Below are 12,525 nucleotides of genomic sequence, written 5' to 3'. Positions count from 1 at the left end.
CTTTGCGCAATAGCACAATGTGTGATTTGTATTCGACTATTACGAAATAAAAGACTCGATATTAATCGTATCACGTTGACGATTTTCCGATATAACGTTTTTCACAGAATATGATATAAATATACATATGTATTAAGTGTAAGATGCTGTATATTATAAGAATAATACGTAATCAATGTAAGTAGAAATTAGAATTGCAGGTCTTTTGTATTTTCAATATAATTCTATATATTCTACATGCAAATTATTGTTTTCGGAAACCCACAAAACTAAAATTACACAAGCATATGTTATTATCGGTTTTTTTTTTTTAAGTATCTGTCACAATATGTCATCAATTACCCTCCATTCGTTAGGGTTACACCAATCGACTCTAAAAAATGTTACGGCAACAAAAAAAAAAAAAAAAAATAGAAATTCCCCGAAAAAATGAATGTCCAGAAGAAAGCCTTTAATCATTCATAACTTCGCACCATCAACAAAATAATCGTAACGCAATAGCCTCAAACGAATAGCTTTCTCTTGAGTATGACGGATTACGATGATGCGAATGTTAACGAGAAAAACATGAAGATTTTCATCAGAATTCTTCCAGTTGAGAGACCGTGTAAATCGTGCGTGAGAATCGACATCGAACGCAAGGTAATGAAATTCCTCTTCCACCTGAGATATGACTATTCTCTTCGATAATTGGATATTAGAAAGGAACAATTTCTTCCTGACTCGATGCAGAAGGTCTACGTACGGTGTCTACAAGAAATGCAACCAAATAGAATAGCCGTTTCGAAGAAACCAACTTACTGGTGCTTTCAAACAGATGGAATATTTTGTGACTCTTCGCAAGAAGAGGTTTACCATGTTACAACCGAAGACCTCGCGCCAAAGTAAAGAAAGATGTACAGCGGCTCATGAAAGTATTTAGACACTTATCATAGAATCATTTTGTGAATATATTACGTGTTTCATAAAAACGCATAAAAGGTAAAATCCTTATAATATTTGTCGGAGTCAAGTTGGCATTTTGGGGAATTCCATGAACCTTTACTTACTTTACCGTCGCGGATGCAACTAATATTTATCGGTACAAATGGGGGCACTACAAGAGGCTATGAGTAATGGCAATAGGATGGTCGAGATGATGGTAACAACGAATTCAGGTTCGATGACAAATCCATGGTCCACGGGAGGACAAGTATCAACGTAATACTCGATTCGGGTAACTTCTCGATAACTCAATCAGCAATTCGTCCTTACGCAACTTACTAAAGAAAACAATGACATATTATTTCGAATCACTTTTACTGCTTAGTTTGCCCGTTAGGTCCACGTGAACTGTATGCCAAGGTATGGTATGCTGGCCTTAGGAATAGGATGTAGTTCAGCTGGTATTTTACCTGAACTAGCCTTCGAAACTCGACAAGCATGACAGTTCTCAATGAATTTACGAACATATTTCGCCATTCTTAACAGTTTTTTAAGCGTCTTATCCCAACCTAAGTGCATAATTGACTGTTGCGCATGGTTAATAACGGACCACATAAAATCTCTTGGGACAATGGGCAAGGAGAGAGTCCTGCCTTTTCTTTGTATTTTACGATAAAGGGTACCAGATCGTAATTCATACGCATTTGCGACATCTTCCGCGAGCTCTTCATTTTGCAATTTAGTGACGATTTCTGAAATTTGTGGATCCCGACGTTATTCTGTTAAAAGCCAAGCTTCTGAGATTTCGGTCAGATTAATTTCTTTTCCTTGACTTCGTTAATTATATTATGATCAATGTCTATGGGATTCCGCGGAAAGAAATCTACGTGAGCCATTCGTTTACCTTCTCGATACACAATGTCAAAACTAAAGGTTTGTAAGTAAGTATCACCTTATTATTAGATGCCTTCAAGGAATTGCAACCAGTGACAACAAGAAATTCTCTTTCATGTAATTAGTGGCGAAAATGTTTAGCAGCGTTTAACAACTGCTACCATCTTCAGTTCATATGAATGATACTTAGATTCCGCAGGGCTAATCCTTATACTGTAATATTCTATTACTCTATTTTTTCTTCCGTCTTATGCATTAAAATAGCCCCATATCCATCCGAACTAGCGTCTGTATGAAGTTCTATCGGATAGGTCGGGTCAAATACCATTAACACCGGCGCGTCGGTCTAGATAGAAATTATCTTTTGCCTTATTCTTTTCTTGCCTATCCGTCCAAGTTATGTTTTTATTATCGGAAGTAAGTGCGTACAAGGGTTTCATTACCTGCGAAGATTTAGGGACGAATTTTCGGAAATAAAAAGCTAAACCTATGAACTGTCTATGCTGTGTGACGGTCGTTCAGGTAAAGGACTCAAGGTTTGTATTTTACCCGGATTGGGGCGGACTTTTCCGTTATGAATTACATGTCCCAAATAGAGTACCGACGTGTTTGGGAAAGAGCATTTAGAAAAATTAGAAGAAAATTCGGCATTTACGAGGATATTTAATACGGTGTACAATGTTTCTAGAGCTTGATCCATGGAGTAGGCAATGATTAGAACATGGTCCAAATAAACAACAACGTACGAATGACACGTTGGCTGCCATACGTGTTTTCAAAGGAATCTCAAGAATGATCTTTCGTTTTGTTTGTTCTCAACATTAAAATCACCAACCGCTGTTGAATACAATGAAGAAAAGTGTGGTACAGATCACTCCTACCAAATGGTTTCTTATGTCACCACAACCAGAAAAAGGATCAAATGGCACAGAAGACCTGGCATGCGACTACCTCTGGGGATCTCTGTGGCAAACGCTTTGACGGCTTTAAAAAAAATTGCAGCAAGGAAGAAATTAGAATATTCAGAATTATTTGTCTTACACATAGCGAGGCTATTTTGTGTAATATTATGTCAAAACCTTGCTTTGTGTAATATTACGTCAAAACCTTGACTTAAAATTTCACGGTCAATCACGGTATCATATTTTAAAATAACTATCAGTGAGGACATGACGAATTTATTTCTAATGTAAAACCACTAACACCGGCAACGGACAAGAGTTGAGATGTACAAATATTTCTCATTCCTCGCATTACGACTATATCAATCGTTCTTTTGCCAGAAAATCTCAAGACTACGGATTCTTTAATTAGTGAACACTCGGCTCCAAAATCGGGGTAAAATGGACTCACCTGGATGACTTGATCCACCAGTTGATGCTTCCACTATGTAGAAATCGACACTTTTTAGTATTTAGACACTTATCATAGAATCATTTTGTGAATATATTACGTGTTTCATAAAAACGCATAAAAGGTAAAATCCTTATAATATTTAGTCGGAGTCAAGTTGGCATTTTGGGGCGTTCGATGAACTTTACTTACTTTACCGTCGTGGATGTAGCTAATGTTTATTGGTACAAATAGGGGCACTACAAGAGGCTATGAGTAATGGCGATAGGATGGTCGAGATGATGGTGACAACAAATTCAGGTTCGATGACGAATCCACGGTCCACGAGAGGACAAGTATCAACGTAATACTCGATTCGGGTAACTTCTCGATAACTCACTCAATCAGCAATTCGTCCAACTAAGAAACTAACTCACCCGTAGTCCAAAAGAAACTGCCCTTATATACTCCTGTCCCCACTTCTCGGGTCAACCTTTGCGTTAGGTCGAGCGACCGTCTACCTGGACCAGGCCATACACTGCGGGCCAGCCGGACACCAGATGTCCGCTTATCCTTACGACGTACCCTCAATAGTCTTAAGGACCCATCGTAAATCCTACTACTTTGCTAGCTAAGGTCCTTCAGACCCAAGAAATATCTTCTTGCGAATCATTTCTAAAGACTATGGTCTACTACGGCTTGACAAGGGATTGTTAGTTTTTCTCACGTACGATGCTTCCTACTTTTTTTTTTATTTATTTGTTGAAATTACAATCAATTCTCGCGTTGAGAATTTTCAGTAATTTTTCTGGCGTGGCGCAGTGACATGGCTGTTTATTTATAATAAGTTAATACTTATTATAGATAGGTACAATTGATAAGTATTATAAGTAAGTGCATATGCTTAATTTGGATAACTAAATGAATCTAGCGTTTAGGTCTAGCGGGTAGTGCCTCTTCAGCCTGCGAATCTGGTCCGTCGTATCAAGTAGTCCAGTGATTATGGGGTTTCGGTGCTTGTTGAATCTTTTGCTATACCTGTCGCTATATTTTGCTATTTCCTCTTTGACTGTGGGTATCTTGAGGTCGCGATGGATGGTTTCTTGGTAACATACCAAGGTTCGTCTATTAAGGATCTTAGCGTTTTCGATTGGAAGCGTTGTAGTATTTCGATGTTGGAGTTACTTGCTGTTCCCCATAGTTGGATTCCGTAGGTCCAGACAGGTTTTATTACGGTCTTGTAGAGGGTAATTTTATTCTGTATGTTTAGTTTGGAGCGTCGGCCCGTGAGCCAATAGAGTTTTTTTAGTTTGTCCTTTAGTTGCTTCGTTTTATCCTGAGATGTGTTTTTTCCACGTTAGTCTCCTGTCCAGGGTCATGCCCAGGTATCGGACTGAGTCCCTGCTAGGAACTGTTGCATTGTTGATGGTAACCTGGGGGCAGGTTTGGATGCTTCCTACTATCAACTTTCTATCGAGGGCGGCCAAGACCTTCCTAATCCACCTACCCTCGTTTATTCAATCAGAAGCAATGTATACTGCCCTCACTTCCTGATCCAAAATGTCATGATCAAATCCGATGCGATAGACACACCCATCGCTAGCTTTCCTCCGACACAGCATCGTCACTCAACTTTAATTCTTCTACACCGCTAGAAAAGTCAACAACTAAGTACAAATCTAACGCTTGACGTCTAAGTCTAAGCACGAACACTCACTTCCTTTATTAAGTGTCCTCTAGTGCTACATCCATTAACATACGAAGTTAAATTATAAGAGCCTTGCTCTAGCGTGCATATCTATCTTACCTTCGGGCGACAAGTTGTCATCTAGGAATTATATCTACTCAACAGTGTAAATTGACTGTTGGAAATAAAAACTTATAATTCTGTGAATCACCCCTACTAACTGAATCACCCCTATTATCTTAACTGAAATCAGGGGATCGATCAACTCGTGGTGTCGATTGCTATAATCGTAACGGGAATTTACGACTCCCGTTGACGTCTCTCCTCGCGAAAATACACTTTATTTTTAAGGAGAGCCATATAATCATTTCATACCTCTGTCAGGTACACGTCTCTCCCGTGACCGTGGTTACGTCTAGTGACCCGCTATGTCACTTCGAGCCCGAACCCATCGTCATAAAATCAGATTGGAACATTAAAACTATTTCTTATTTTTATTACTTAAATGCAGCTATAGTAAAAGTCTGGACTAGAGTATTGGGGTTTTTCCAACATTCCGGACGGGAAATCCCGATGTTCTTTCATCTCCGACATATTTAATAAGCAAAACAACCTTCTACTTAAACACCATTTTTGTAATTATCTTTTAAAAAAAAGTATGAAATTGCATATAAATTACTAGTTTGATGATCATGATAGTCGTATCATGTATATGTGTCATAAAAGTCTTTTATATAAGATACATTTATTTATTTATTTATTTATTTATATTTTATTTATTTATTTATATTTTTTTATTTTTTTATTTATTTACATTTTACAATTTGTCCAATAGGACATTTGGTAGAATATTATAGCTTAGTGATATAGTAATATAACATGTGGATGGCTACCCCCAGTGGGATACCATCTTCGAATTTGATTGACATATAAGATACATGATACGTTAAAATAATGTTTCCGTTAGTGTTTCAACACTTTCACGAGTCACTGTGTTACCTTCTGGTGAGTGCTGTTCGAGACTTCCGTTATAGATCATCGAGTTAGTAATTTTTCAAACAACGGAAGTCTTAAACGGTATCGATTATAAATAGGAAGTATATATAATATATAGTCGAAGAACCGCAATTTCAGAATTTTAGACGGTGTGAGCTGTATTTTGATGGGCTACGGACAAAGTGGTTCAGGAAAGAGTTTCACCATGAGCGGTCTGAGAAACAACTGGGAAGTACGATTATGTCGAATATTTTGTATTTTCGATTTTAAGGAGCTCTTAACAAAAACAATTCTTCTCAAAGTTCATGACTTTTTACGTAATTTTAAATATGACGAATTTAAAAGAAAGAAATTAAAGATCCTAGAATATTCTTTCTCTTTCCCGAAGAAGAGAAATCTAGACGAGGACCGTTTTTGCTATGAGTTCATCAATTGTGCAAACACAGTGATGACATTCGTTTTCTCAGCACAGAGGCCTGGTCACTCGACTTCTGTCCCGAATGTTCGCTGAAAAAGCGAACAGAACGGAAGTCAGCAAGATAGAGTACCATGTCAGCTTTGTCGAGTTGTACGGGAAAGAGGCGAGAGATTTACTGGTCTCTGACACGGATAACAATAAAGTCAAGATAAACGATCGAGAACCCTTCAAGGTGTTATAAAATATTTTACGAAAAAATGCAACGAGACGTCCGATAGAATTTTAGTGAGAAAAATTCCAGGATATCTCCGTGGTGTGCATGGATAACGAAAAAGAAGGTTTGAAGAGAATTTTCGAAGGGGAAGTCAGAAGATCGATTGCGAAAGAATCGGCTTATCCGGCGTCTCATTTAGCCACGTCTGTGATTACCTTTCACGTGTCTAACACGAGCCTAATTACATCCTGGGGCATTGTAACCACAGCCAAAGTAATTGTTCGACTCGTGATCCGTCTACAAATTTTACGGATTGAGGCACTGAGAATCGTAGAACTTGAAACGTTTGCTCGTTAATCTCGCTTTAAGCTTCGAAAGTCATCGTAGAAGGAAATCGCGATATTATCGATGAAATTTCACTGCATTTGCATTTTTTCATTTTAGATATCAATAAGTTCGATCGAATCCAATTATCCTGTAGTATTGAGATAAAATTTTCGCACGACGTAAACTTTTAATCTGACGATAGTCTTTAATGATTAATTAGGAATTTAATTAAAACGTTAGGTACATATCGTGGAAGCAGCTGGCACAGGAACAGTGGGAAGAAATAATTGTGGGAAACCGGCCGTGGATATAGGTGTGGCGAATTTAATGAAGACTGAGCTCGAGCAATTCTTTTCGTATGTAGGAAGATCAAGATCATCCGTCGTTAACGTAATACGCTCCAGTAATTTGCTGAAGATTTTGGGAAATACTCTTTTGGTCTCTTCCATAATTCGGTAATGAAAATTTCATTTGTATCATAAATTTCAAGCCGCGGTATATAATGTAATTAAAATAGGTTGATATCTCACATTCGGATCACAAGAGAAGATCTTGACATCACATTGTCGACTTTAAAATTCACTGCTAAAATTGCAAGATTAAAACCGGTCAGGATAAAAGAAGATATTAAATATCAATCAGATTTGATAGTGCATAAGCTCCGAGAGGACGTTAATGCGTTGAAGAAGGAACTGATGTTGAACGATATGCTTCTGCATCAAGAAGCATTCATGAATATCTCGAAGGCCCGGATGGAACAGATCAATCGGAGTATTCTTCTATTTTTAAACGGCAAGATTTCGGATTTTACGTTGTTTAGTGTGTCTCAGGCTCAAGTATTGCTAAAGAATATCAAGGATCTATATAACAGGTTGCATGATCTGTGTTATCTATGGGATAATTTTCGGTTCGATTTCTAAATGATTGAATTGTTAGATTAAGCGTCAAGGAAGTTGAAGTTGACAAGTTAAAGGAGACGTACGAGGGTTTAGTGAAAAGTATAGCGGAAGCTACCCCAGCAGAAAGTCTACTTAAGGTTTGATTATGAGATTAATGAGATTGCGAATATTTATGCAACAATTTATAGTTTTTAAATATAACTAAAGAAATGAAAACACACAACACGACAAACACACAAAAACATGATGTGCGCATCTTCACACTTTTTCAAATTTCAAATCCGTAGTCTATTAATAAATGTTTTTTTTATAGCTCATCCGTGCTATGTATATTGAAATACTTACAGGAAATTGAATTATCCGAAGATGAAGTCAGTAAACGGAAACGAGTTAGGAGTTCCGCAGAAGATTTTAAAACTGAAGAAGATACGAAAAAGTTAGAAGAAAGAGTTGGTAGTTTAGATAAATCTAGTAAGCCAACACTTACTCGGCTAATATAATTTTAAAGAATATTCATAAGAAAACTAAAATTTAACGTTGAATAGCGATAGGCGTGACTTTAGGCCCCTACGCAGATGTACTCTCTCCCGACAAAAGTCTGGAATACAGACATTCAGCAATGTCTAAACAAATTCTGAAAATTAATAGCGAGAATATTATGACGGTTAGACTTTATTATACTACATTTCTTCGAACCATTTGAATGTGTCACTAATTTACATATATTGAAAAAAGGTTCGACGTTTATTTGATTCTTTCTTAAAAGAGGAACTAAAATATGCAAAAATGAAGGAAATATTTGATAGAAACGAAAGGACTCTTGCCGTTGTTCGACAAAGATTTACAAACATGGTTGATAAATATTTCCAGGTATATTGCAGTTTACTATCAATGTTTAAACAAATTTTCTCCAAAGATTTGAAATGGTTAATTCTTCGAAATTATTCGTTAGGCAAAGAGAAATTTAGACGATGCACGAGATAAACTTAGCAAACATCAGCAAATTCGACAGATAATGAAATTAGAAAGTCCAGAGGAGATCAAAACAATATATGAAATCGAAAGAACGATCGAGCGAGATATTTCGTGTTATCAAAAAGTGTTAATCAATTTAGAAGAAGAAGTCGATCAAGCTCGTCGTGAAATTGTCACGTTATCCAATCAACATCTTGAAATGAAATCGAAATTGGAATCCGGTTTTCGAGACTATAGCGAAAGAAATGCCTATTTATTGCATTATACTGATAAATCGATGAAAGCATTACTAAAATCTGAGAAAAAATCGTTCGATATGATTCGGCACAAGTTTGACAAGTTTCAACGAGAAATATTGCGTAAAACAGAGGTAAATTTTTCATTCTAAATTCAAATATTTTGTAATTAATACCGTTATTATTTTCAAAAATTTATCTTTTTGAATATTTTATAAATTTTTTAAACTTCCATATTAGGAAACAGAGAAAAGGAAGAAAGCACGACTTGACAATAAAGGGACGTGCGCTAGTACTAATCTGTAGCTAACAAAAATATTATCTTCTTAGCAATAAGTACTAATATTTAATAAATCAATAAACGCATTTTTTAGTAAATTTAAACTTTATTTCGAATTTAAAACGAAAGCGGTAATTTACCGCCAAAATGAACGAATACCATCTATCGATATCATATTGAACTACGTCAGTGATACATACCGACAGAAACAAACTCATTTTTGTCGGTTAAAAGTCACTGTTTACGGTAATCATCAGATTTTCATCGATATTGTGAAAATTACACCATATTAGGAAATTTTCCGTACAGAAGGTAATTTATAATCATTTACTTTAATGCCACATTACGCATAATTTAACAAGTACTACTAAAATCAATTTAATATCTATTTGTCTTCGACTTGATCTATAAGTTTTATTTTTTATATACAGATTATATCAATTAAAACTATCATAATCAATTCAGTACATAGTCTAAAACTTAATAATCACGTGTATATTAACCGTTTCGATACATTTCTATTCAAATACAATTGATTACACGTTGTTATGTACATATAATCACTAGGCATCACAATGTTTCTTAAGATTATAAATTCTAAGATTAATCTAATCATATAAATTAACCAATTTCTATACGACAGAAAAATTTACTATGTTTAGAGGATTAACTTACGAGTAATAGGAAAAGGAACTAAGACACTTTACTAACATCGGTTTGATCTTCATATTCGTGGACCGTTGTTGGCCAAATCGTCTTATCCGACTGTTAGTGTCACGTTACAAAATTGTAAACAGAAATTCAGTTAACCGTTCGACAGCAGACGAAGATAGATTTTGTTAGCTGTCAATTGTTTCAGTTGTGAATAGTGTATGAAACATTCTGAGAAAATCGAAATCTTGTTTTGTATATGTTTAAGTTACTTTCAGTTCAAGTGTAATTTAAAAAGCTTACAATGGAATTTGGGTTTTGTTTAGTTTTATAAAATATTTGACTCTAGGATAAAAACTGTGTGCACTTAGCGCTGGTGTTTAAGAATATTAACGAAAGTTGCCATATCTTACTTGTTAGAATGACAAGTAAAAAGGTAGTAAGTACGCTATATACAGACTGTCACAGTATATCATGGTATAATAGGCGAGGGAGTAATTTTATGTGGAAAACACGTCGGAAATATAGGATAAGTTATCTTCACTGCCCACCGTTTTTAAGAAAATCGAATTTGAAAATTTATCAAGTATACTCGGATTTGACCTGTTCTTCGTTGGACAAGAATAAATAATCGACATGAGGTTATTCTGTGTGTGAGAATTTGAAAAAATCAAATCAAAATCAACTTTGAAAATTTATCAAGTACACGTGTATCAGATAAATTCTTAACTTCTTTTTTCATTATTGTAATTTGCGTGCGTACAATCTATCATGTAATGATAATTAGCTCAGACTATGGTAACTTAAGTTATAATATAATAATATTATGTATCACTATGATATTATTTAATTTATGTATTCTTAACTAAACCTGTTCAAATGTAGTTTTTTAAAAACGATATCTTAGATGGAAAAATTTTATTCTACATTTCTTACCTGTTTCTGCATATAGAATAATCTTTTGTTAATTGTTTACTAGTATCCAGTAATTAATTAACCAAATTTACATATGCTACAAGCGAATATTATACACTATTATAAATAAATTTTCAAATTCGATTTTAATGAAAATGAAGTGCCACATAAACAAATTTTATTCTATATTTTCTACTTATTTTGCCATGCAGTATCGTTTGTCGATTGTATCATGATTATTACTAGGATACCCTATATAAAATCTTTTTCTATCGATTCTTTTACATCGAAAATCAATTTGCGTGTCTGTAGTTATTACGGAAGGAAACATTTCTTGAAAGATTATTAAAGGAAGGAAAAGGATATATCTTTACAATGGAAGAATTGCACGTATGTTTGAAAAGACATTCGTGCGAATACAAGAAGATGCTATTCGTTATAGATCGCTACTCTCGAGTAAGTTTAAGATATAAAATAACGTGCATTCGTGTTACTGGTTTATGATGTCCTTTGAAATAAAATGTATTAATAGTATTAATGAATTACGAATTTTTGTACATTTGTAGAAGATTAAAAAATATAAAGGACGGTACCTGTTATAATATTTACTATAAATAAGATAAGAATAATATAATAAAATGAATAAGCTATTCTTTAACTAAATTCCATTTTTTTAATTTCATTCATAAAAACATGAATTTTTAATTATATTCATAAAAATATTCGCAGTTATTCTAGTTATACTCTAGTTATTAAATAATCCTTGAATACTTCTTAAATTTAGTATAAGACACAATTAAAGGAGAATATGGAGGATTTGATAGTGTACGATAGTGACGTTCTGGATGATAATGATGATGAAGATATAGAAGATGCCGATGAAATGGAATATTTGGACATAGAGATGGGAGGATATGAAAATGAGGAAGATTTTGTAGTCTTCGAAGAATATTTTCACAATTTTGATAGTATTGCATATCGAAGGAATATTCTCGCTAATATGGAAATGTTAATTTTGCGCATGTTAATAATGGATGGATCTCTCACAAATATTTTGTTTTCGATATATTCGAAGTTGAAGATCCTTTTGAAAGATTATTATCAAAGAGTTGAAAAGTTTTTGGAACGAAACAAGACGCTCGTAGAATTCCAGAATAATTCTGAAAAAAAACAACCAATCAAGAGCTTTGAAAAGAAATACAACCAACTGCAGCAGCTTTTACTTAAGATTACCGAGGTATGGTTAAACTATTACAATTTCATCTGTGCTACTACCATTGGTGCTAATCGAACTTTATGATTGTTAAAAATAATTTTTTTGTAATATAGAAGGAAATATTTCTTGTGGAAACTATGGTGCAACCGCGTATGGTTCAGAATAACGGGGAAAACAAAAATAATTAAAACTCGTAACGTGATGTCAGTATATGTATACACATGAAAAAGAATTTAATTATTGCAGTTTTACATTTATATCAGTTCGATGTGTCAAAAATAAATACATTTTGATTAGAACGTAAATTACGTTCTTCATTTTGATTAGTATATATTTTAGACATTTAGAATGTATTTAAAAATTTATTAGGACTAAGTCAAGAAGCAAAGTTCTGTTACAGATGAGTTGCAAAATAGGCGTGATATATAATGCTTTTTCGTGTCTCATGAATCTCCATTATCATTACTATTTTCACTTCACCATTTTCGTGTCAAATGCAATGTTACCGATTCAGTATGGTACATACCGGATCTTATCTGTGTTACTGGCACAGACGAGTTT

The 12,525-nt window shown here is 34.5% G+C and overlaps 2 protein-coding genes across 5 annotated transcripts; both read left to right on the top strand.

The window, feature by feature from the left end:
* Positions 1–340: 340 nt before the first annotated feature.
* Positions 341–9,258, top strand: LOC100741528 (kinesin-like protein KIF9). The gene is made up of 13 exons (XM_033320047.1): positions 341–642; positions 733–884; positions 5,972–6,065; positions 6,301–6,483; positions 6,553–6,738; positions 7,033–7,247; positions 7,310–7,663; positions 7,729–7,828; positions 8,039–8,162; positions 8,237–8,355; positions 8,427–8,561; positions 8,644–9,036; positions 9,143–9,258. Exons 1-13 carry the CDS (start codon positions 529–531, stop codon positions 9,206–9,208), a joined length of 2,235 nt encoding a protein of 744 aa, XP_033175938.1. The 5' UTR covers positions 341–528; the 3' UTR covers positions 9,209–9,258.
* Positions 9,259–9,390: 132 nt separating this feature from the next.
* On the top strand, positions 9,391–12,196 carry LOC100743577. Of its 4 annotated transcripts, none has more exons than XM_033320032.1 (5): positions 9,391–9,494; positions 10,183–10,269; positions 11,061–11,204; positions 11,533–11,985; positions 12,078–12,196. In XM_033320032.1, the coding sequence occupies exons 2-5, from the start codon at positions 10,255–10,257 to the stop codon at positions 12,150–12,152; spliced, it is 687 nt and encodes a 228-aa protein (XP_033175923.1). In that variant the 5' UTR covers positions 9,391–9,494; positions 10,183–10,254; the 3' UTR covers positions 12,153–12,196. The 4 variants fall into 4 exon arrangements, with proteins under 4 accessions (XP_033175923.1, XP_033175918.1, XP_024222870.1 ...); XM_033320027.1 differs by having other exon boundaries at positions 10,183–10,272; XM_024367102.2 differs by lacking the exon at positions 9,391–9,494 and adding an exon at positions 9,591–10,077 and having other exon boundaries at positions 10,181–10,272.
* The last annotated feature ends 329 nt before the right edge of the window (positions 12,197–12,525 follow it).

This window comes from Bombus impatiens, unplaced genomic scaffold (genome assembly GCF_000188095.3).
Source record: "Bombus impatiens unplaced genomic scaffold, BIMP_2.2 scf_0020, whole genome shotgun sequence".
Classification (NCBI taxonomy): domain Eukaryota; kingdom Metazoa; phylum Arthropoda; class Insecta; order Hymenoptera; family Apidae; genus Bombus; species Bombus impatiens.
This window is presented reverse-complemented; position numbering and strand designations above follow the sequence as displayed.

Bases quoted from the DNA above. Each gene is read 5' to 3' on its own strand.
- LOC100741528 (XM_033320047.1), top strand. From the start codon at position 529: ATGACGGATTACGATGATGCGAATGTTAACGAGAAAAACATGAAGATT. The intron at 6,066-6,300 runs GTACGATTATGT...TCGTTTTCTCAG, and splicing joins GTCTGAGAAACAACTGGGAA to CACAGAGGCCTGGTCACTCG. The intron at 9,037-9,142 runs GTAAATTTTTCA...CTTCCATATTAG, and splicing joins AAATATTGCGTAAAACAGAG to GAAACAGAGAAAAGGAAGAA.
- LOC100743577 (XM_033320027.1), top strand. The intron at 11,205-11,532 runs GTAAGTTTAAGA...TCTTAAATTTAG, and splicing joins TTATAGATCGCTACTCTCGA to TATAAGACACAATTAAAGGA. The intron at 11,986-12,077 runs GTATGGTTAAAC...TTTGTAATATAG, and splicing joins TTTTACTTAAGATTACCGAG to AAGGAAATATTTCTTGTGGA.